This window comes from Arvicola amphibius, chromosome 4, assembly GCF_903992535.2.
Source record: "Arvicola amphibius chromosome 4, mArvAmp1.2, whole genome shotgun sequence".
Taxonomy (NCBI): Eukaryota; Metazoa; Chordata; class Mammalia; order Rodentia; family Cricetidae; genus Arvicola; species Arvicola amphibius.
Window position 1 is genome coordinate 24,661,098 of NC_052050.1, and position 22,068 is coordinate 24,683,165.

The following is a 22,068-nucleotide window of genomic DNA, read 5'->3' on the forward strand; positions in this document are numbered from 1 at the left end:
TGGAGGAAAAAGAAAAACAAAACCTTTGCTTACAAGGCTGGGTTCCCATCAAGTGAGAGCTCGTTCCACCGCGGAGGCCTTCCAGGGTCAGAAGCTAGAGGCCCAGCTTTTCCTGAGAGAAGACCCTGACTGGCTTTGGGTTCTGCTTCTCTTCTGTCTCCTGGCCCAGCCCCTCAGAGAGGACAGCTGGTTGGCCATGCCTGTTGTGTTTGGGACCTTTTCATCTTGACTGAACTACAAAGAAGTCATGGGTTGTGATTTATTCAAAAAGTCCTGCCTCAGACACTTAGACAACTGAGCACTTGGTACTAACCCTCAGACCAGCCAGAACCGCAGCTCTGCGTGCCGAGACTCCTGCGCTGGCCTTTCCCTTGTCGCCAGCCGCTTGCAGTAGCCAACAGCTTTTCCCCAGGGCCAGTCAACCCCCACATAGCTGAAAAGTAAAAAGGACAAGGATCACAGTTGGATCTGGGCTCTCTGCCCTTAATCTCTCTGTCAGCAGAGGGTGCCCCTTGCTGCCTATTCTCAAGCCCCGTGGGCATTATTACACCAATAGCTGGATCAACCCTGGCACAGAAGCCTTATTAGTCCACCAGCCTGCATCTCAGGAAGGAAGGGTCTTGCTGTGCTCTGAATCCTGGATTAGTGCAAAAAACCAGCTGACCACTTTCTGCCACACACTGCCTCAGGCACAGGATTACCTGGGGACTTCAAGGTCTGCTTTACCTCTAGCTGACCCCTTAGCCCCCTTTGTGAACAGGATGGTGTTAGCAGGGCATGGTGGCGCATGCCTTTAATCCCAGCATTCAGGAGACAGAGGCAGGTGGATCTCTGTGAGTTTGAGAGGCTAGCCTGGTCTATCAAGTGAGTTCAGGACAGCCAAGGCTACACAGAGAAACCCTCGAAAAAACAAAGAAAAACAAAACAACAACAAAAAAATGATGTCACCGCACAGCTAGAAGGAGCAGGCTGGTATATGGGAGTTCCCTTCTCAGGGAGACAACACACATATACAGGCTGTGGCATTCTACCCGTCTCTTGTGGGATGCCTGGAATGTTTTGCTTGTTAAAAATTTATTATTTAAATTATCCGTAGGGGTGTGTGTGTGCATGAGAGCATGCACCCATGCGGGTAGGTGTCCTCAGAGGCCAAAGGCCTCGCATCCCCTGGAGCTTGAGGCACAGACAAGTTGTGAGTACACGTGCGAACTGAAACCCTGTCCTCAGGAAGAGCAGCAGGAGCTTGAAACCACTGGGCCATCTCTCCAGCCCCTGGATGCCTGAGTTTTAAAAGGAAGAGAACATGTCCTACCTAGCACGAGATCAAGGAGTAGAAAGGCTCCTACCTGGGAAGATGGCTCAGTGGGTAAAGTGTTTGCTATGCTAGCATAAGGACCTGAGTTCGAGCCTACATAAAGAGCCAGCCCAGGAGGGCTATGGTTAAGTTGTATTGGTTGCTCTTCCAGAGGACCCCGGTTCAATTCCCAGCACCCACATGGCAGCTCACAACTGTCTATAACTCTAGTTCAGATATACCCTCACGCAGACATACATATAGGCCAGACATCAATGCATGTAAATTAAAAATAAATCATTAAAAAAAAAGCCAATCCTGGTTGGTATGTTTAATCATCCTAGTCCTGGGAGATTCAGAGATAGGCAGGTCTCTGGGACGAGCTAATCAGCTAACCCAGTCTAGCCTAATTGGTCCAAGAAAGAGAACCTGTCTTAAAAACCAAGGTGGATGTCTCCTAAGTAAAAACATCCAAAGATGACCCCTGGCCTGAGTATGTTTGCGCTTGTGCAAACACATGAGCACACACACAAACCAAAGGTTCAGTAGCAAAGGGGCCCTTGTCTGGCTTTAAGCCACCCTGTGTCTCTGAGAGCTGCAGTGACCAAGGCTGTGGTGCCCGTTCTCCTCTGAGCAAGGGACCTCCACCAGATACTTGAAGGGGCTCTTGACGACTAGGTACAGCCACGCTCAGAGGTTAGGGGCCCCTACAACCCGAGTGTGGTTGCTCCTTTGTGAGTTCCTTTCTTAGGTCATCTGTACCGGAGCCCCACTTTGTGTCCTTGCCTCTCTGCTCCCCTCACAGGCAACACTGCAGCTCTTCAGCCCAGACTCCAGAATTACTTCCTGGAGAAGGGTAGGAAAGACCCACTTCTTGAAGCAATGGACTGCTTTGTTTTGTTTCCTTTTGACTTTCTGAGACAATCTTACTATAGAGCACTCAAGGGAGCCCTGAACTCAAGATTCTCCAAACTCAGCCTCCTGAGTGTGGGGTCTCTAGGCATGTACCACTACACATAGGGGGTTTTATTTTGCTTCCCCCCCTTTTTTCTTCTTTCTTTTTGGTTTTTCTAGACAGGGTTTCTCTGTGTAACAGCCCCTGGCTGTCCTGGAACTCGCTCTGTAGACCACGTTGGCCTTGAACTCACAGAGATCCTCCTGCCTCTACACCCCGAGTGCTGGGATTAAAGGCATGCGCCACCTTTTTATTTTTATGTGCATGAGCGTTCTGTCTGCATATATGTACCTGCACCACATGCATGCAGTGCCCACAAAAGCCAGAACAGGGCATTGGATCCCTGGAACTGCAGTTCCGGATGGTTGTGAGCCACCAGGTAGGTGCTGGGAACCAAACCCCAGTCTGTACAAGAGCAGCCAGCGCTCTATCTCCAGCACCTTTTCTCGTTGAGTAGCAAACCTCCCTGCAACTCCCCCATCGATCTTTACAATGTCTTTCTAGTGCCTGCTATTACCTGCTCTTGTCACTGCAACCAGTTTCCTGAGCTTAAACTAGGATTAATTTTGGCTCAGGATAGAATCTGTCATGGTAGGGAAACTAGGGGTGTCGAATGCTGGTCACTGAATCTATAGTTAGAAAGCAGAAAGAGATGAGCCCCACTGCTCAGCTGGCTTCCTCCCTGCACCCTGTTTTCATCAGCCTAGAACCCCAGCCCAGGACGGGTCTTGTCTGGTTACACTTCCCTGGGAACCTTCACATGATTCTAACTCTAGCCCAAGTTAGCAAAGATTAATCACTACCCTCGTCAACTGTGCTCAAACACATCGCTTTACACACCTCTGGCCCCCATAATATAAAATGTATCTAATCCATCTCTAAGTCTCTACATTCTTAACAGTCTTCACACCAAACGGCGACGCAGTCTCTCCTGAAGCCCAGGAAACCTCTTAACTGTGAGACAAACAGCAAGCGACGTATTTCCAGCATACACTGCAAATGCCCTCGTTCCAAGCCAAGGAATGAAGCACAAGGAAAGGTCGAACCGAAGCAAGACTAAGTAAGGCAGAGAAAACCTGAAGCTTGCTTGGCCATGGTGGCCCCACCTTTAATCCCAGCACTCAGGAGGCAGAGGCAGGTGGATCTCTGCTCAAGGCCAGCCTGGTCTAGAGAGAGAGTTCTAGGAACAGCCAGGGCCACACAGAGAAATCCTGTCTGGAACCCCCACCCCGCAAATAAAACAAAACCCTGAAGCTCCATTATCTGGCATCTGGGACTCTTGGTGGCATCATCTAGGCTCGAACAGTCTTAGGTACCCCTGCCGCTCCAGTTCTGCTGCCTAAATCACACACTTCTCTTTGCAGCTTTTCTCAGCAGACGGCCCCAGAATCTCCAGTATCCTGGGGTCCCCACCGCATCATAGGCTTCACCTTCCTAGCTTCAGACAGCGACTTCTCAGGGCCTCCTTCCAACCCTACCACACAGCGTGTGGTTTCAGCGCCTTCAGGAACACTGATGGAAGTCGCCCTTGCATTTTGCATGCCAGCAAAACCACATGGTAAGGGCTGCTAAACTATGCTCTAGATACCACCTGGCCCTCTTCTGCCACAGCTGCCGCAGGGCTCTGTGCAGTTGGCGACCTGGGTAAACACTTCCCAAACAGCAATCCCAGCTCAAGCGTTCTTCTTTCAAAAGAATGTACAGTTCCTAAATTGGAGCCTTCGATGGTCAGACTTTTGCCCTCAGGACACCGTCCCTACGGCAGAAAGAGGTTTCTCTGGTTAATGTAACAAATTGCCTGAGTTGTCCTATTGCTGTAAAGAGACACCATGATCAAGGCAATTCTTATAAAAGAAAGCATTTAGCTGGAGGCTGGCTTACACTTTGAGAGGGATTTGTCTACGATCATCACAGAAGGAAGCAGACAAACATGTCTTTGGAGTAGTAACAAAGAGCTTGCCATCCTCATCTGCCTGATCTGCCACAGGCAGAGAGAGACACTGGGCCTGATGTGGGCTTTTGAATCTCATCCTAGTGGCACACCTCCCCCAACAAGGTTACACCCACAATCCTTCCCAAACAGTTCCACTAACTGGGGCCCAAACATTCAAATATATGAGCTTTTTATATAGAGACCATTCTCATTCAAATCATCAGTTTATCTAGTTAATGGAATAATTGCTTTCTCCTTTCTCTGCTTCTGCCCCATTCACAATTTAAAACTTATTCATCTCCTTTTTCAACAAACTGAACTTTTTTTCATATATTTCTGACCAAGAGTAGTAAGCGTGTTATGTTTATCTTAAACTTTCCTCTGCCAAATATCTTTTGTGTGTGTGTGGGGGGGGTTGGTTTTATTTTTATTTATTTATTTATTTTGAGCCAAGGTTTCTCTGTGTAGCCCTGGCTGTCCTGGAACTCACTCTGTAGACCAGAGATCACAGAGATCGGCCTGCCTCTGCCTCCAGAGTGCTGGGATTAAAGGAATGTGCCACCACTTCCCAGATCTGCCAAATATCTTTTTAAAAAGATTTATTTATTATATATACACTGCTCTGCTTGTATGCTTGCCTGCACACCAGAAGAGGGCATCAGATCTCATTTTAGATGGCTGTGAGCTGGGAAATGAACTCAGGACCTCTGGAAGAGCAGCCAGTGCTCTTAACCTCTCTTAAGCCATTTCTTCAGGCTTATTCCACGCCCTTCAAATTCAGTCTCATTTAGGTTTTCAGGACATGGGCAGAAAGCGGACAGATTTTATTTATTTTGCTATAATAGGAACGGTCTCTAGGCCAGTTTCCTTGCCTCTGCTGACAACCCAGAAGCATGTGCTCTGTTTGCCTGCTGGTGTTCAGTTATCCACACTCTGCTGATGTGTCTACCACGTGCAATAAGCTTCTCTAGCCTCCTGCTCTCTTACGTGATGGAAAGGGGTCCTGGTCATTAATCTGCACTGTTGCCGCCACCTTCCTCTGAAGCCTCACATACTTTAACCTGTCTAAATTTAGTTTCAAGCCAGGTGTGGTGGCACATGCCTGGAATCCCAGCACTCAGGAAACAGAGGAATGAAGGCCAGGAATTAAGGGCTAATCATGGTTACATAGTGAGTTCAAGGCTAGGCTAGGCTGCATGAGACCCTAAAACAGTTAAAGAAACGAACAAGCAAATAGATAAATAAATAATAAAAAATTGAGTCTTTTCCCTAGGCTAGGAATGTAACTCAGTCAGTAGAGTATTTGCCCGAAATGCCTGGGTTCAACCCTAGCATCACAAAACAAAGGAACAAACCTATTCTCTTCCTAACCTGCCGGCCTAGAAGAGTTGGACAAGTTAGCTAAGATCGGGCCATGAGGTGACCTCTTGTGCTTTTGTCTGAGGTTTCTGTCCTGCCTGGTTCCCGCAGCTGTTAAGTCCCAAAGAAATCACACAGAGGTCTGCATTGACTATAAACTGATTGGCCCATTAGCTCAGGCTTCTTATTAACTCTTATAACTTATATTAGCCCATTATTCTTGTCTATGTTAGCCACGTGGCTTGGTATCTTTTTTTGGCGAGGGAGTCACATCTTGCTTCTTCTGTGGCTAGGTCATGACAGCAGAAAGAGCTTTCCTCTTCCCAGAATTCTCCTGTTCTCATTGCCCTGCCTCTACCTCCTGCCTGGTTGTCCTGCCTATACTTCCTGCCTGACTACTGGCTAATCAGTGTTTTATTAAAATATAATTGACAGGGTACAAACCATTGTCCCATACCACTTCCCCCCTTTAAAAAAAAACAAAAAAACAAAAACTCTGAATCTAATATCCTTTGTTTAGCTTTTCTCCTGATCATTATCCATAATAACTTCTAACCAACATTCTAAACAAAGGAAAATATCCATAGTGCATTTTTTGGGAATGTGGGCATAGTTTTCAAGGCTACTTCCTGTTGGTTAGGGGCACTGATAATCTTATGGGGACCTAAAGAAAATTTACAATTATGGTCAAGTCCTGACTGGAGTATCCTGTGAGGCTTGATTATCTCAGGCAGCAGTCTTTGAACTGTTCTGGATGTAGAACTCAGACATCTGGGCCATCCGCTCCTATCAGAGATTTCTCAGGTGGTCTTCCTTGATCAAACCTGATTTTTCTTAACTCAGAATGAATCCACAGCTTCTCATTTCCTGTGGAAACAAAAGCAAATGCTCTTCTCCAAAGTAACATACCTTTTGACTTCAATTTTGAAGTCAAGGTATTTTCAAAATACCTATCTTGAATTAATTCAGCAGCATTTATAAACAAATATCTTTTAGCAGCTGTTGCCCCTTCCTCAACATTCAAACAATTCAAAGAGAGCATAATAGCATACAGTATCCAGACTCTCTGTGTATTTTTCATCTTTATGTGGCTTTATTTTAACCTCTATTTTATTTTTATTTTTAATTTTTGGCTTTTTGAGACAGGGTTTCTCTGTGTATCTTTGTCCTGGAACTCTCTCTGTAGACCAGGCTGTCTGTGAACTCACAAAGATCCGCCTGCCTCTGATTCCCAAGTGTTGGGATTAAAGGTGTGCGCTACCACACTCAACTACTCTCTTTCTTTAAGGACTTTATTCTTTTTTCTCCCAAGCCTACATATATTTTTAAACACACTGTAAACCATTTAGAGGTTTTCTTCATCTGAATCCATCTTTACTGTATATCTCTCTTTTTTTCTGACCACACAAGTCTTTAATTTGCCGAGCAGTATGGCTAGGATTGGAGCCGTGGATTTGATGGCTGAATCCAGCCCATTCTTTAGCTTTCCGAGATTCCAGCCTCATGGCGGAGGTACTGCCGGAGTCCTGTTTATTGCCACAACTCTATGGTGTTTCAAGGTCCCTGCCACCACCAAAAAGCATGCAGTCAGCTTTTCATTAACATCATTTAAGTGTTTTGTGGCAGGACCTCTTAGAAAAGCTGCAAGGTTTTGCAGCTGAAGCTGAGTCAGGAAGCCTCTCTTAAATGAGATGTGCTTGCCTCTAGCAAGCAAAGCAAATCTTGTGAAATCGCTGCTACCAAGAAGTCATGCTTAGCTCTGCTCCCAGGCTCTCTCAGGTTTTCTGTAGATGGGCTTGTCTACATGTTGGGCACCATTCTGTTCCCTGTCTCATTGTGCCCCTTCATTCCTAGTCTCGAAGGCTTCAGGGTCAGAAGGACTCCATCCATCCTCCCTCAAGCAACAGGTCTTGGAGGTATTCACTGTAGTGCCCACTCCAGGTTCCTCTCAGGCTGTGCATCTTATATACTGTCCTCCACAGACAGGATGGTTTCATTTACCAGCCCAAGGAGCCCTCAGGGCACTGGCCTGAAGCTTATCCACTAGTGATGTAGGGACGTCATAGTGAGGGACACACTGGGCTCTCTAGCTGATGGTAGGGAAATGACCTAGGGGCAGGCATTCATTCACACACACACACACACACACACGCATGCACACGCATGCACACATGCACAAGCCTACCTGCAGATCTCGAATAGACAGATACCACCATCTCAACATCCTTTGCTCCAGGCAAAAGTAAAGGCTACAATGGCAGAGGCTTTTGCATAGCTCCTTATATAATGCCTCCCTCCCAAGGTTGACCATATCTCTGTCATATCTGCAGAGCAGCTTGCTGCTGTTACCAGAGCAATGAGCATCCCTTTAGTAACCTGAACTACAAAGCCACTTGAAGGCCTGGGATGCAGGCCATAATTACAACTACTGGGAGACTGGGTATGAGGAGGATTGACGGCTAGCCTGGCCTACAAAGTGAGTTCAGGTCAGTCTTGGCAACTCAGTGAGACCCAATCTCAGAATAAAAAGGTTAAGGATGAAGTTCAGCCGGAGAGAGCTTGCCTAGCATGAACAAGGCCCTACCTAGGTTCAATCCCAAGTATCTAAACGTTTAAAGGAACACCACCTCTAGCCAGCGTGACAAGACACAAGACGTGCTTGTATTCCCAGCATTTGGGAGGCCGAGTCAGGAGACTGCCACGAGTTTGGGACCAACCTTGTCTATATAGTGAGTTAGATACAGTCTCAACACCCCTCCCACCTCCCCTCAAAAAAATCACCCAACCAACTTCACAATTAGGGTAGACCACACAACAATGGCCTATGGAGGAGAGTAGGCCCCTGAGGGTCCAGAGACGTGAAGCAAAGGCTCTGGCTTGGAACAGAACTTGCTAGCCACAACCGGCCTTTATTCTACCTACTGTTTCGCCTCGCACACAGTAGCCACTTGCAAAATTCCTGGTCAGTGGACTATAGTCTGTGGAGATGTAAATCAGGATGAGATCGATCCTGCCTCAGGTCTGAGACGTGAGTTGACCAAAGCCTCTGTCTTTTCCACTTCTCAAATTTATTTATTTACTTTTACATTCTCTCTCTGTGTGTGTGCATGCGTGTGCACGTGTGTCCATCTGCCATTAAGCATGTAGACACTAGGAGGCAATTTGCAGAAGTCACTCTCCTTGTATCATGTGGGTCCCAGCAACTGAACTCAGTTTGTTAGGCTTAGAGGCAGGTACCTTCATCTGCTGGGCTACCTCTCTAGCCCTTGACTGAAATCTTTGGGGTCAAGGTGAAATTAAAGGAACCGTAGCGATCACAGGACAGGTGGCAACTGCACACAGAGGTCAGAGGAGGACACCGGGTGTCCTCTTCTCTTGAGACAGGGTCTCTCACTGAACCTGGATGTGTCCTTTTTCACTACAGATGAGCATTTCCTGAGCATGTCTGTGGGCTAAGATTTTTTAGATGGAGCCATAGAAGCCACGTAATCTCCCTCACCCCACTTCAGAGAAGCTCCCAGGCTCATGGACAACACCAGCCACACTGGATGATGACCACAGACCAGGTAGGGAAGCCATCTAGGTGCAGGAGGAAGGGCTTAGCCACACAACCCCACAGGCTGGGCCCACAGCAAGCCCCTAAGAGCTCAGCCGCAGCTGGGGATCCTGACAAACTGCTCTGGCAGGAAGCCAACCTTCACCTTTCCGAGTGACTTGTTGCTCTAAGCTGAATTCACCTAGGGTGAGAATTCCTGAGCCCAGCCCACCCCACTGTTCGGGAACAGACCCTGCCCTGCTCCCTCCTGGAGCGCTAGAGGTGGTACCACGCCAGCATCTTTTCACCATCGTCCCTAATTCCAAGCCACGCTTGTCACACAACTTCAGCATTCCTACTGCTGTAAGTGCCATTTTGGAGGCTCATGACCTTCTAGGCTCACAGCTTCCATTTTCCATCCGGGCCAAACACAAGTGTCCCCTAAACCCTCGACAGCTCTGCTGATGGATTCATCTGCCCCCCCTCCCCCAAACTTCTCCCGCTGATAAGTAGCAGCAGCACCCACATACAGCCTAAAGTCAGTCCTGGTGAGCTGATCCCCTCTCCACACTCCCTCTCAATATTTACGCATTAGCCACGTTCGCTGCTCCCCACCCCTCACCTCCAACTTCCATTTGAATAACACTACAGCTGTTCCCAGCTGCTTCCTGCCATTGGCCTCACCCTCCCTTCCTTGTCGTCCACTTGGTCACCAGAGCCGGGTTCCAAAATACAAATCCAATCGCTAAAATTAAAAAGCAAAACCAGCATCATGCAGTGGTGGCACACACCTTTAATCCCAACATTCAGGATTTAAGGGAGGCAGAGGCAAGTTGAGAATCTCTGAGTTTGAAGCCAGTTCCAGGACAGCCAGGCCTACAAAGAGAAATGTAGTCTCAAGCCTTTAATCCCAGGAGGCAGAGGCAAGAGGATCTTTGTGAGTTCAAAACCAGCCTGGTCTACAGAATGAGTTCTAGGACAAAGAAATAAGAGCAAAATAGTGAGACTCAGTCTTGAAGGGAAAAGAAAAATGAAAGAAATAATCTCATCAGACAATTGAATGAAAAAAGTAGTTTAAAAAATAAATAAAAGTCGCCTTTAATCCCAGCACTCGGGAGGCAGAGGCAGGCAGATCTCTGTGAGTTCGAGACCAGCCTGGTCTACAAGAGCTAGTTCCAGGACAGGATCCAAAGCTACAGAGAAACCCTGTCTCGAAAAACCAAAAAAAAAAAAAAAAAACAAAAAAAACAAAAATAGCCGGGCGGTGGTGGCGCACGCCTTTAATCCCAGCACTGGGGAGGCAGAGGCAGGCGGATCTCTGTGAGTTCGAGGCCAACCTGGTCTACAAGAGCTAGTTCCAGGCCAGGCTCTAAAAAAGCTGCAGAGAAACCCTATCTCGAAAAACCAAAAAATAAATAAATAAATAAATAAATAAATAAATAAAAATAAATAAAAGTGATGCATGACTTTAATCCAGTACTAAAGAGACAAGAGGCAGGAGTTTATAGTCAGCCTGATTACATAGTGATAAACTGTCTTGTCTTTAAAAAAAGGGGGGGGGGGACTTTGGAAGCAGTCAAGAAACAGCCCCTGAACCCCAAACTTCTCAGCTTCATCCTGAGAGAGCAGCGCAGTTCTCTGTGAAATGCAGTGCAATTTTGCAAGACGTTGCTTGGCTTGAGTTAGGCCTCTCTCAAGAAAAGAAGAACACTGAAAAGTTGCATGCAGTGCCAACACGAAAATGCAGTGCCTGTTCCAAAAGACTTAAGGAAGCACCAGCCACAGCTGTTCTGCCGCTGGTTATACAACCGCAGGGCAGCTTTGTGGTTCAGACCCCAAATCCCACCAAGCAGAAACGCACCACACAGGCCTGGTTGTTAACGCGAGACAGAGGAAAACACAGAGGAGTCCACAGCAAACTTCCTAGATAAATGCCAAGGAAGGGAGAGGCTGTCAAACCCAGCGATCCTCCCCTCCTCTTGGTTTGCATTTGTTTTTATGGTGGTGGAAGGAAAGCATTTTGCCACTGAGGTACATATCCAGCCCTTATTTATTTGTTTATTTATTATGTATGCAATATTCTGTCTGTGTGTCTGCCTGCAGGCCAGAAGAGGGCACCAAATCCCATTACAAATGGTTGTGAACCACCATGTGGTTGCTAGGAATTGAACTCAGGACCTTTAGAAGAGCAGGCAGTGCTCTTAACCTCTGAGCCATCTCTCCAGCCCCATATCCAGCCCTTAATGAAGTCTTTCTTCCTTTTTTCTGGCTTTTCTGTAGACCAGGCTGGCCTTACACCACCTGCCTCTGCCTCCCCAGGCGCATCTTCTACTCCTGGCCACCTTCCCTCTTCCTGACCCCTGTCCCAAGGCCCATCTGGCAAATGCTCTTTGAGATGAATCTATTGTCAGTTCCTCCGCTGAAGTCTTTCTGGACTGGCTGTCCCCATTGATTCTGTTTCCCTTTGCCTAACGGAAACTTGCTACCACCTGCGATTCTCTCTGGCTCATGGGTCTGCCCCACTGTGGACAGGAACCATGCTGTGGCCTTCACTTTGGTAACAGTAAGACCTCACTCAACGCCCGGCCCCAAGGTAGTCTATAGCGAAGGGTTATCAGATGGATAGGATACAAAAATACACATCTCATGGGATTCTTTTGGTTTTTGAGATGCTTTGTAGACCAGGCTGGCCTCGAACTCACAGAGACACACTGTCTCTGCCTTCCAAGTGCTGGGATGAAAGGCATGTGCCACCACCACAGGCTTCATGGGATTTTTTTTTTTTTTTTTTAAGGCAGGGGTCACGATGTAGCCAAGTTGGATCTCCTGATCCTTTCACCTCAGTCTCCCAAGGGCTGGAGTCACAGGTGTGTGGCACCACACACAGCTCACGCTCTCGACTTTACAGTCTTAGCCTATAAAACTCTAGCTCCAAAGGACGTGTAGCCCAGAGTGGAGCCGTCCAAAGAACATTAACAACTACTTAGGTCAACTGCAGTCTCCATCATGTTCATGGGAGAAACAATGACAGCTCCCCCCCCCCAATGCCAACCGGTGGAGAACCCACAGACTCATACAACTGAGCTTTGTCTTTCTCGAGACGGGATCTTATGGGGCCCAGGCTAGCCTCACACTTGCTATGTAGCCAAGGCTGGCCTTCAACCGAGTGAGGAGATTACCTATAGACACGCACCACTACGCCCAGCAAGCTTCGTCTTGTTTCTGTGCAGCAGATTCCGTTGGTTCAAGCTCTGAACATAGGATGGCAGGTTCCCGCCGCAAACATAAGCCCGCCAAGAAGTTCCTTACCTGACACAGGTCTAGGTGCCTGTTTAGATGGCTTGCTCCTGTGGTTCCCATTCCAGAGGCTGGCAGACACCAGGGCTACCGTCATCTCCACCACACCTGCTTCTCAGGCCTACATCTACAGCCTGAAATCATTTTGCAGGCTCCCGTCCCCTGTATCCTCAGCTCGCTATTGCTGGCATTGACCATGAACTATGCCTCCCCATTACCTAGGAAGAAAAAAAAATGTGAAAAAGGGGAAATAACCAAGATGCAAGAGGCCTGGGAGAGGGGCAGCCCTTCCATCTGTTAGGGGAGCGGCTAGTATGTTTTATCCACTGCCCAGGGACAGGATGCGCTCAGCCCGGCCCACCCCTAGGGGAAACGAGGCAGGAGTGGATTCCAAGGCATAGGGGAATACCACTCTGGTCAGGGGTAGCCGGATCGCAATTTTCCCTCTTCTTTCTATTCAGCTGCCTCCCTGCTCACCTCGCAATCTTCCCAATGACATCAGAGCATCTTCCCAGTCCCCAGAGTACCACCCCACCCTCACGGCCCTCAACACCTGTCCTGTGTGGTTCACAATCCGTTTCTACCTTTCTCTCTCAAGCCACAATCTTTTCCCTCAACCAGACTACCCCCCTTTTCTCCATGTCTCCCTCACCTTGCTTCAGAATCCGGCCCTAAAGCCTTGTTTCTTTCCCCAGTCTACCAACCTCCGCTTCCAGGAGGCGCTTCCTGCCCTAGGCTCTTTTTTCAGTAGCCCAGCCACTTACTGCAGACCACTCCTCTCCAGCTCCCGAGACTCCGCCCCGCCCCCCGCCTCGGCTGCACGGGTCCTTACACCTTTAACAACCCTCCACGTGCGTGTTTACGGCGATGACAGCATTTCCTTGTCTCACTGCTCCCGTCCCTGGAGGCGCATTCCATTGGCTGCTGACTTCCTCTGTTCTCGTTCTAATTGGTCTCGCTTCAGGAAACTCAAACCAATGAGTTCTCCGCGTCGGTCTCCAAGCTCTGATCCTGGACAGCTATTGGCTGTCCTGGCACCTTGGCTCCGAGAATTTAGAACTTGTTAGCTTGTCTGGGCTGCTAGCTAATTCTTCCCAGGCTAAGCAATTGGTTCCGAACCCAGAGGAACCCAGGACCAGGCGACGCCGGGTCACGTGGCCGGCTGCCTACATGACGTACGGGCTGCTGAGCGTCAGCGTGACGTTCAGGCGACCTTTGAAGTGGCCAGGCTACCTCCGTCACTTGTGCTGTCGGGGTGCTGTCATGGACCTGGGACCGATGCGCAAGAGTTACCGCGGGGACCGAGAGGTGCAGCCGCTGACGCCAGGGCACGAAAAGGGGGTGTTCCTGAGTCATCTACCAAGGGGTTGGACGAGCGCCTTGGGGCTTCAGGGGCCACTAATGGGGGCAACAGGATTTAGGGATCACTCAGATGGGAGAAGGTTGTTTCAGAGACAACTAGGAAGGAAAACGTGGGATAAAGATGTGTCATAGACTGTCGTGAAGGGTACCGACTTCAGAACCCACCTGGGTTGGAACCCAGCTTTTTTTTTCCCCACCATATCACCTTGGGCAATTTATCTTCTCTGGGCCTCAGTTTACTAATCCGACTTTACAAGGGTCTGTGGGTCTAGGGTTTTTCTAATTTTTACGTTTTTATTCACTTAGTGTGTGTGTGTGTGTGTGTGTGTGTGTGTGTGTGTGTGGTGTATAGGCCAGAGGACAGTTTTTCAAGAATTGGTTTTTTTCCTTCCATCATGTAGGTCACCCAGGATTGAGCTCAAGTCGCCAGGCTCGGTGGCAGATTCCTTTACTGGCTGAGCCATCTCACCAGCCTGTATTCAGGCATTTGCAAAGTACCTATACAGTCCCTACACTCCTGCCCGTGGTGGCGCACGCCTTTAATCCCAGGACGCAGGAGGCAGACGCAGGTGGATCTCTGTGAGTCTGAGGCCAGCCTGGTCTACAAGAGCTAGTTCCAGGACAGCTGGGACAGTAACACGGAGAAACCCTGTCTCGAAAAACAAAGACTAAACAAAACAAGTATAGACATGGTATAAAATAATAAAGGGGTGGAGGGTGGGTCTGTGGCTCAGTTGGTAGAGTTCTCGCCCAGTGTGCGTGCACAAAGGTTCTGGATTTTGTCCTTAGCACCAAATAAACTAGGCGTGGTGGCTCCAAAGTTCAGGGTCATCCGTCTGCCACACAATGAGTTCAAGGCTAATTTGGAAGCTTGGTTTTTACCTCCCTCAGTACCTCCTGGGTTTCCTTTTCCCTCCTCAGGTCAGGGACCAAGAGGTCAATTTTGGAAATGAGATCTAGAGCTACATCTGCTAAGCGTGACTGATTGCATGTAAACATTTCCAGAAGTGCTTGTCTAAAACATAGGTTTTCGGGGCTGGAGAGATGGCTCAGTGGTTAAGAGTGCTGGCTGCTCTTCCAGAGGTCCTGAGTTCAATTCCCGGCAACCACATGGTGGCTCACAACCATCTGTGATGAGATCTGTTGCCCACTTCTGGCGTGCAGGCATATATGGGGGCAGAATGTTGTATACATAATAAATAAATCTTTGGGCTGGAGAGATGGCTCAGTGGTTAAGAGCACTGGTTGCTCTTCCAAAGGTCCTGAGTTCAATTCCCAGCAACCACATGGTGGCTCACAACCATCTGTGATGAGGTCTGCTGCCCTCTTCTGGCTAACTGTATACATAATAAATAAATAAATATTTAAAAAAAATAAATAAATCTTTAAAAAAATAAATAAAAAAAATAAAACATAGGTCTTCGTGAAGCTTAGAGCTAACCCACGAGAAATGATGAGGTGGCCTGCAGGAACTTCAGCACTCTCGAACCCTGGGTCATTCCTTCCTGTTTAGGAGACTTAGAAACTTATTGGGTCATTTTTATGCCTGTTTCATCTCCTATAAATGGGCACAGAATCTACTTCCTGGTAGTACTCTTATTTCAAGGTGTTTTTGTTTGTTTGGTTTGGTTTTTCAAGACAGCGTTTCTCTGTAGCTTTGAAGCCTATCTTGGATGGAACTTGCATAGTAGACCAGGCTGGCCTCGAACTCACAGAGATCCCCCTTTCTCTGTCTCCTGCGTACTGGGATTAAAGGCGTGTGCCCCCAATGCCTGGCTTGTTTCAAGGTTGTTTAGAAAACTAAATGCATTTATACTTGAAAAGTACTTCAATCCATATTAGACACAAAATAAGCATTATGTGTTCACTAAATGAGTCAGTCTCTCTTTCTAGGCATTTGAGGAGTCTCATCTGACCTCTCTGGACCCCATGAAGCAGTTCGCTTCATGGTTTGAAGAGGCCGTTCAGTGTCCGGACATAGGGGAAGCCAATGCTATGTGTCTGGCTACCTGCACCAGGTAGGCACAGCCGTGGGCCTCTGTGTGGGTGGGTCCAGATGGTTGAGACTTAGGAAGGCTTAAACTAAGTGCACTCAACTGTACGTCTGCAGTTCTACCAAAAGAGCCCCAGCTGAGTTTCCGATCTTCTCTGAGCCCCAGGAAACCAGCCCTTAGCTGGTAAACCAAAAAGCCAGCTCACTAAATGCTCTTCAGCGATAAAATGCAGCTCCTTATATACATCTTGATCCTTGATGTATCCACTCAACGCTCACCACCCTTGACTTCCCTCATGCTCGTATCTGCCCAAGCCCTATCGCCCTTCATCTCCTGAGGCTGCTCCCGAGACCCTTTCCCTCTCCTGAAACCCGGCATAGGATTTGCCAATCAGTCCTACCCTTTGAGAGATCTGTCTGTCTGTCTCTGTCTCCCTCTGGTTTTTTTTTTTTTTTTTTTTTTTTTTTTTTTTTTTTTTTTTTTTTTTTTTTTTTTTTTTGAGACAGAGTTTCTCTGTGTAGACCAGGCTGGCCTCAGACTCAGAGATTATTTCCTGCTTCTGCCTCCCAAGTGCTGGGATCAAAGGCGTGCACCACCACCGCCCAGCGAGAGATCTATGTTTAGCCTCCTACTCAGTTGCTCTTGTCCCTTCTCACTAAAGCACCAGGCTTCGAGTCAGGGCTTTGACACCACCCTCTGGGTTATCACTGAGAGCTCAGGGCAGAAGTCTGTCTATCACTGCCTCTTTTTTTTTTAATTTTTATTTTTTGGTTTTTCGAGACAGGGTTTCTCTGCAGCTTTAGAGCCTGTCCTGGAGCTAGCTCTTGTAGACCAGGCTGGTCTCAAACTCACAGAGATCCGCCTGCCTCTGCCTCCCGAGTGCTGGGATTAAAGGCGTGTGCCACCACCACCCCGCTATCACTGCCTCTTTTTGAGTGATCAGTTGCCTCTACAGAAGGAAGGACTAGAAGGTTCTTTCTCTTCCAGTCTCACGTGCTTTTCAACATTGTCACAGTAAGATGCCATAGACTAGGTAGCTTAGGCAATAAAAGTTTACTTTTTACACGCTAGAAGTTCAAGAGCAAGTGGCTGTCAGGGACACTGTATGCCATACATCCCTTAGGGAGACACTGTTTGCTCCACAAGGAGCCCCAGACAGTGATATCACACTTGTTCCTCCAGCAAAATTCCCAAAGGCGTTGTTTGATGGCACTAGACCCCACAGTTTGGCTTTCTGACCCCTCTTCCCCTCCCCCCGCCCCCAGTTTGTGGCTATGTATTTGTTTATGGGATTACACGATTGATATTTGCCTCCCTAAGGGGCGTGGCTGAAGGGGTTGCTCAGGGGTGAGAACGCTGGAATGGTTTCTGACCTGATGCTCTGCTGTGTGCCCTAGAGATGGAAAACCCTCTGCCCGCATGCTGCTGCTGAAGGGCTTTGGCAAGGATGGCTTCCGCTTCTTCACTAACTACGAGAGTCGAAAGGGAAAAGAGCTGGTGAGGGTCAGGCTCAGTCCTTCCCAGGGCTGGCAGGGCTAGCCTCCACCCTGTTTACGTGGTCTTCTTGCCACTCCCCTGCTCCATCCTGTCTCTGCTCAGGCTCTCTCCTGCTTCAGGACCTTTGTACTCTGAATGAATGACCCACACCCCCCCTCCATCATCGCTACCCAATCAGCTGCCATTCCTGTGGGTCTCAGCCACATGGTCCCTCATTAGGGAAGCCTTCCTCAATTAACACTGAGTCAGCCCCTGGCACATGGCACTGTTTGCCCACAGGGCACCTTACAGCTTTACTTTGTCATTTCTTTTCAGCCTCTGACTGTGCATTTGTTTATGTGGTTACATGATTGATATTTGCTCCACAGTAATCTCTGTGGAGTAGAGGTTGCCGCTTTTTATTTAATCTGTTTTGTCCCCAACACCTGTTCTAAGGGGCGCAGGAGTCGGCGGGCGTTTCATTTGTATTTAGTCATGCCACCCTGGGGTACATTTCACAGCACCTCCCAAAGCTCCGTGGGTGAGCTGGGTGTGGAGGCAGAGGCAGGAGCATTGCCACAGGCCACAGAGTAGGACCCTGTCTCAAAAACAACAATGAGAACAAAACAAACAATAAGAAACCTGTCTAATGCCACAACTCTGGTGATTGGAGAGGCCAAGCCTCACACCGGCGTTTAGCCGGCTTAAACCCGGCTCTAGCACCAGCTGTGTGAACTTCACATCACTCTGCCCTGAGAGCCTGTCTTCAGACCTGAAACAGGAGGCTCGCCTTTGAGAGTTTAAATGAGATGGAACATTGAATGCATCTGTCGAAAGTCTCCTCCATTTCCTGCCTTCCTCCTCCGCGCAGAGAGCATGGCTTTCCTGTTTCAGTGGTATCTATGACTTCCGTCTTGTTTCAGGACTCGAATCCCTTTGCCTCTCTTGTCTTCTACTGGGAGCCCCTGAACCGGCAGGTGAGTGAGCATCTCCAAGACAACTTCCTGTGGACCGTGTGGGCAGGGGTCGGTTTATAAACAATTGCAGGGCGGGTCCCCAGGCCAGGCACATATTCTGCCTCCCACACAACTCTCAGACGGTCTGGTTGGAGCTGAGTGGTGTGGCAACGGATAGAGAAAACAGCAAGAAACAGGGCTGGCGCCAGTAAGAGGGATTGGTGGGACCCAGCATCGCCTAGCCCGGGTCATCCGCATGCAGGTACGTGTGGAGGGCCCTGTGAAGAAGCTGCCTGAGAAGGACGCTGAGAGCTACTTCCATTCCCGCCCCAAGAGCAGCCAGATTGGGGCTGTGGTCAGTCGGCAAAGTTCTGTGATCCCCGATCGGGAGGTAAGTGGGGCTTCAGCGTGATCCTCTTGATTCCTGAGGCTCTGGGCACATCCCCAGGGACTGTCTCCAGAAGATACCAGGGCCCTGTCAGTCTAGCAGAGAGAAAAAGACGATGCTGTCCCTGGGGAGAAGAGTGGGAAGACTGAAAACAGGCTTCCTCTGTCTGGCTCTCCTTTTGACCACTGCCCCAGAACCCCTCGCTCCCCTCTGCCCCCCATACCTGGCCGGGGTCCTGCCCCAGAACCTATGTTCGTAAGTCCTTAAGTGCATCATCGCCCATGCCTGGCTCCTACTCTGTCTTCCCTGAACAGTACCTGAGAAAGAAAAATGAGGAATTGGGGCAGCTCTACCAGGAACAAGAGGTGCCTAAGCCGGACTACTGGTAAGCGATACTACACCTGATGGACATCCAAAAGGGACACGGGGGCCCTGTCTGTGGATTTACCCTTCTCCGTGAAACCCTCGCCAGCTCATCCCAGGAGCTTCCTGCAAGAGAGCTTGGGATGAGAGAGGAGGACGGCACAACAAAGCTCTGCTTCTTCCCGTAGGGGTGGCTACATCCTGTACCCACAGGTGATAGAGTTCTGGCAAGGCCAAACCAACCGCCTGCATGACCGCATTGTCTTCCGGCGAGACCTGACAGCAGGAGATGCCCCCTTGGGACCCATGACCCACCATGGGGAGGAAGACTGGGTGTATGAGAGACTTGCACCTTGACTCTGGACTCAGAATGTTGGGGAATTGTCTGAAATTAGCTGAAAGAGAGTGGGGGAGAGCTCTTCTAAGAGAGGGCAAAGGACTGGGAGCCAGGTCTACCTTTCTCTGTGTGTTGGGGGGCACTTGGGCTTAAACCTGGGACCTTGCTCATTCTAGGTAACACTACCGCTGAGCTATAGTCCCAATATTTTTTTCTTAACCTTTTATTTGGAGACTAAGTTGCCTAGGCTGGCCTTGAACTCACTGTGTATGTTCCCCAGTCAAGTCTTGGCCTTAAGTTCCTCTTGCCGCGGTTTTTTGAAGAGCAGTGGTTACAGGCTTGTGCCACCAGACCCAGCTCACTAAGTACATTTCCCTTCCTATCCATCCTTTATATCAAAGTTTTCCAGGACTCCCCCTCCGAGTCCTTCGAACTCAGCAGGAGCAGAGTGTGATCATGTCATAGTCACGAATGGCAAAGAATCTCCTAATTATCTCCCTTGGCTTTGCTTGTGGGTTTTGGAAAAGCCCATTGAGGGACAGCAGCTGGTATGACTCCATTTCCAGCAACAGAATCACCAGGCTGCCGACGTGCATGGCTCACCGGCCACGGAAAGGAGACTGGGCCAATCTGTGTTTTCTGTGGCTCAGCCAGGATCAGAGAACCACTACTCTTTGTTCTGGTTGGCCATGAACCTGTTACTCTGGACGCTGTACTTCTTTTGACGTTGTGGGTGTGTGCTTCAGCCTCTGTCACTGACAAGGGTTCCTCTTCTGCGTTGATCCCCCTACTTAAACCTGGGTCCCGAAGGACACCGACCCTGCTGCCGCCCACCAGGTGCCCTCCCCTCTCTCACCCCTTTCACTGTTATGCCATGGACTGTGACTTTGTTAGTACGTGCACATGAGTTGTTGAGAACACCTTGCTGTACCCCACCTCTTTTAGGGGGTTGCGTATGTCCCCAGTTTTTAGCGTGATCCCAGTTGTCATTTCCAACATGCAAGTGTGTAATAAAAACTTGTCGGCCATGTGTGACATTAATGCTTGACCTGATTTTTTTTTTTTTTGTTGGTCCCAGGAGGAAGTACCTCAGCAGACAGGAAAGCTGGGGAGCAAATGGATGTACAAGACTTTCCTCCCTCCTAGCTTCTCGCCAGACAGATTGGGTCCAGCAGGGGGAGCCCACTAGCTAGAGTTGACCCTTACTGGGCAGTGGAGGCCAGTTCCAGGCGGCTTCTTCTGCCTCCCCCTTCCTCCGCTTGGGTGGCTTCCCAGTGAAACTGGTTGATAACCATGGCCTGTCCCGGCTCCTGCACGTGTTTGCTCTCTCGGCTCCTCCGGCTGCTCCTCCTCCTCCTCCTCCTCCTCCTCCTCCTCCTCGCAGCTTCTGCAAGCTTGCAGCTGCCTTGCTTGGGACTCCCTTGGGGCAGCTGGGTCTCTCTAGCCAACCAGGCCTCCAGCTTAGGGTGACAAGTACTGTCTTCCTGGAGGATTCCCACAGAGATCATTCTAGGGCATGTGAAAGACAGAGACCAGGGACCCCATGGAAGGAATCAGCAATAGAGTGTTTGTCTAGCATGTGTAAATTCAATCCTCAGCATTGTGTCTGGCGGGGGCATAAACCTAGTGGTATGGTTCATGCCTCTAACCCCAACACTTGGGAGGCTAGGACAGGAGGATTGTAATGCGTTTGAGGTCAGTCTGGGCTGCATAGTGAGTTCCAAGCCAACTTGGGCTGCACTGTGAGCGCCTGTCTCTAAAAAGCAAAACCAAACACGAGTCTATACCCAGTACCCATCTTCATTTCCTGTCTGGAATTAGGTACTCCCTTCAGGATGGCTCTTAGAGGGTACCCAGACTCTAGGCTCATGGGTTGGTTCTCCCATGGGTCCCAGAGCTTTTACATTCCCCTTGGTGGCTGTCACCTCCCAGTGGCCTAAGACCTAAAATGCTGTCCTGTCTCATCTCCCATGGCATTCTGCCGAGGGGAACTGTTCCTGCTCCTGCCACCCCAGCACACAATAAAAGAGGCTCAAGAATGGAAGGTGCTGGGGTATGGGGCATCATGGGTCACACAGACAGACCAGCTCTCCCTTTAACCAAGTGCCTGGCCAAGGGCTGGTAGTTTAACTAACCTCTCTCACCCTCCAACAGAAAATGGAGCTGACCAGTCTCCATGATGGGGGTAGGGAGGACTAGGGAGACAGCCTGTCGTGAGCAGTGTGTGTGGTAAGTTAACAGCAAGGTTGCAAGATTGGGGGGTATCTCAGCTCTTTGTGGGAGACTTTATGAATTGAGTAACAGACCTAGAAAGTTCTGGGAAGAAGGGGTGCAAAAGGCTGAGGTAAAGGCAGGGCCCCTCAGTCTATTTTCTGTTCAGCTCCTGCTCTGCCTCCCTTATCCCCTGAGTTTCCCTGGCCTGGGCGAGGCACCTGACAAAGGTCTCCTTGTATAGGTCTGTTTGTTTTGGCAATAGACTTCCTCAGCAACAGCTCCCTAGGGTGGGGTGGCCCTGCAGACTTTGAGGCACTGACCTCGAAGCTGTTGAACCACATAGCTGAGTGGCCACCTTGGTCTTTCCCACCGTGAACTCCAGGGATTTGACTGATTTTTTTTTTTTCTTCAGTTCTCAGGTCCTGTGGCTTGGGTTAGAACCAGACTTGACATTACACAGTGAGAACTCTCCCCTGCTTCTTTAACCAAAGCAGTGGGGATGGTGGCATTCTTTAAGAGAAGGAAAAGGAAGGGAACCACCTGAGACTCTGAGGAGGTTTTATGGTGTTTCCTGAGATGGGGCCTTCCAGTATTTCACAGGCTGA

At 49.1% G+C, this 22,068-nt stretch overlaps 1 protein-coding gene across 1 annotated transcript; it reads left to right on the forward strand.

The window, feature by feature from the left end:
- The first annotated feature begins 13,422 nt into the window (after positions 1 to 13,422).
- Pnpo (pyridoxamine 5'-phosphate oxidase) lies at positions 13,423 to 20,290 on the forward strand. Its single transcript, XM_038328600.1, has 7 exons — positions 13,423 to 13,681; positions 15,629 to 15,753; positions 17,127 to 17,226; positions 18,129 to 18,182; positions 18,424 to 18,552; positions 18,864 to 18,934; positions 19,101 to 20,290. The coding sequence occupies exons 1-7, from the start codon at positions 13,544 to 13,546 to the stop codon at positions 19,267 to 19,269; spliced, it is 786 nt and encodes a 261-aa protein (XP_038184528.1). The 5' UTR covers positions 13,423 to 13,543; the 3' UTR covers positions 19,270 to 20,290.
- The last annotated feature ends 1,778 nt before the right edge of the window (positions 20,291 to 22,068 follow it).

What these genes read in the sequence shown, in the direction of transcription:
- Pnpo (XM_038328600.1), top strand. Translation starts at nt 13,544, where the DNA reads ATGACGTACGGGCTGCTGAGCGTCAGCGTGACGTTCAGGCGACCTTTG. An exon ending in GGGAGCCCCTGAACCGGCAG is followed by an intron (nt 18,183 to 18,423) that starts GTGAGTGAGCAT and finishes ATCCGCATGCAG; the next exon opens with GTACGTGTGGAGGGCCCTGT. An exon ending in CTGTGATCCCCGATCGGGAG is followed by an intron (nt 18,553 to 18,863) that starts GTAAGTGGGGCT and finishes TTCCCTGAACAG; the next exon opens with TACCTGAGAAAGAAAAATGA.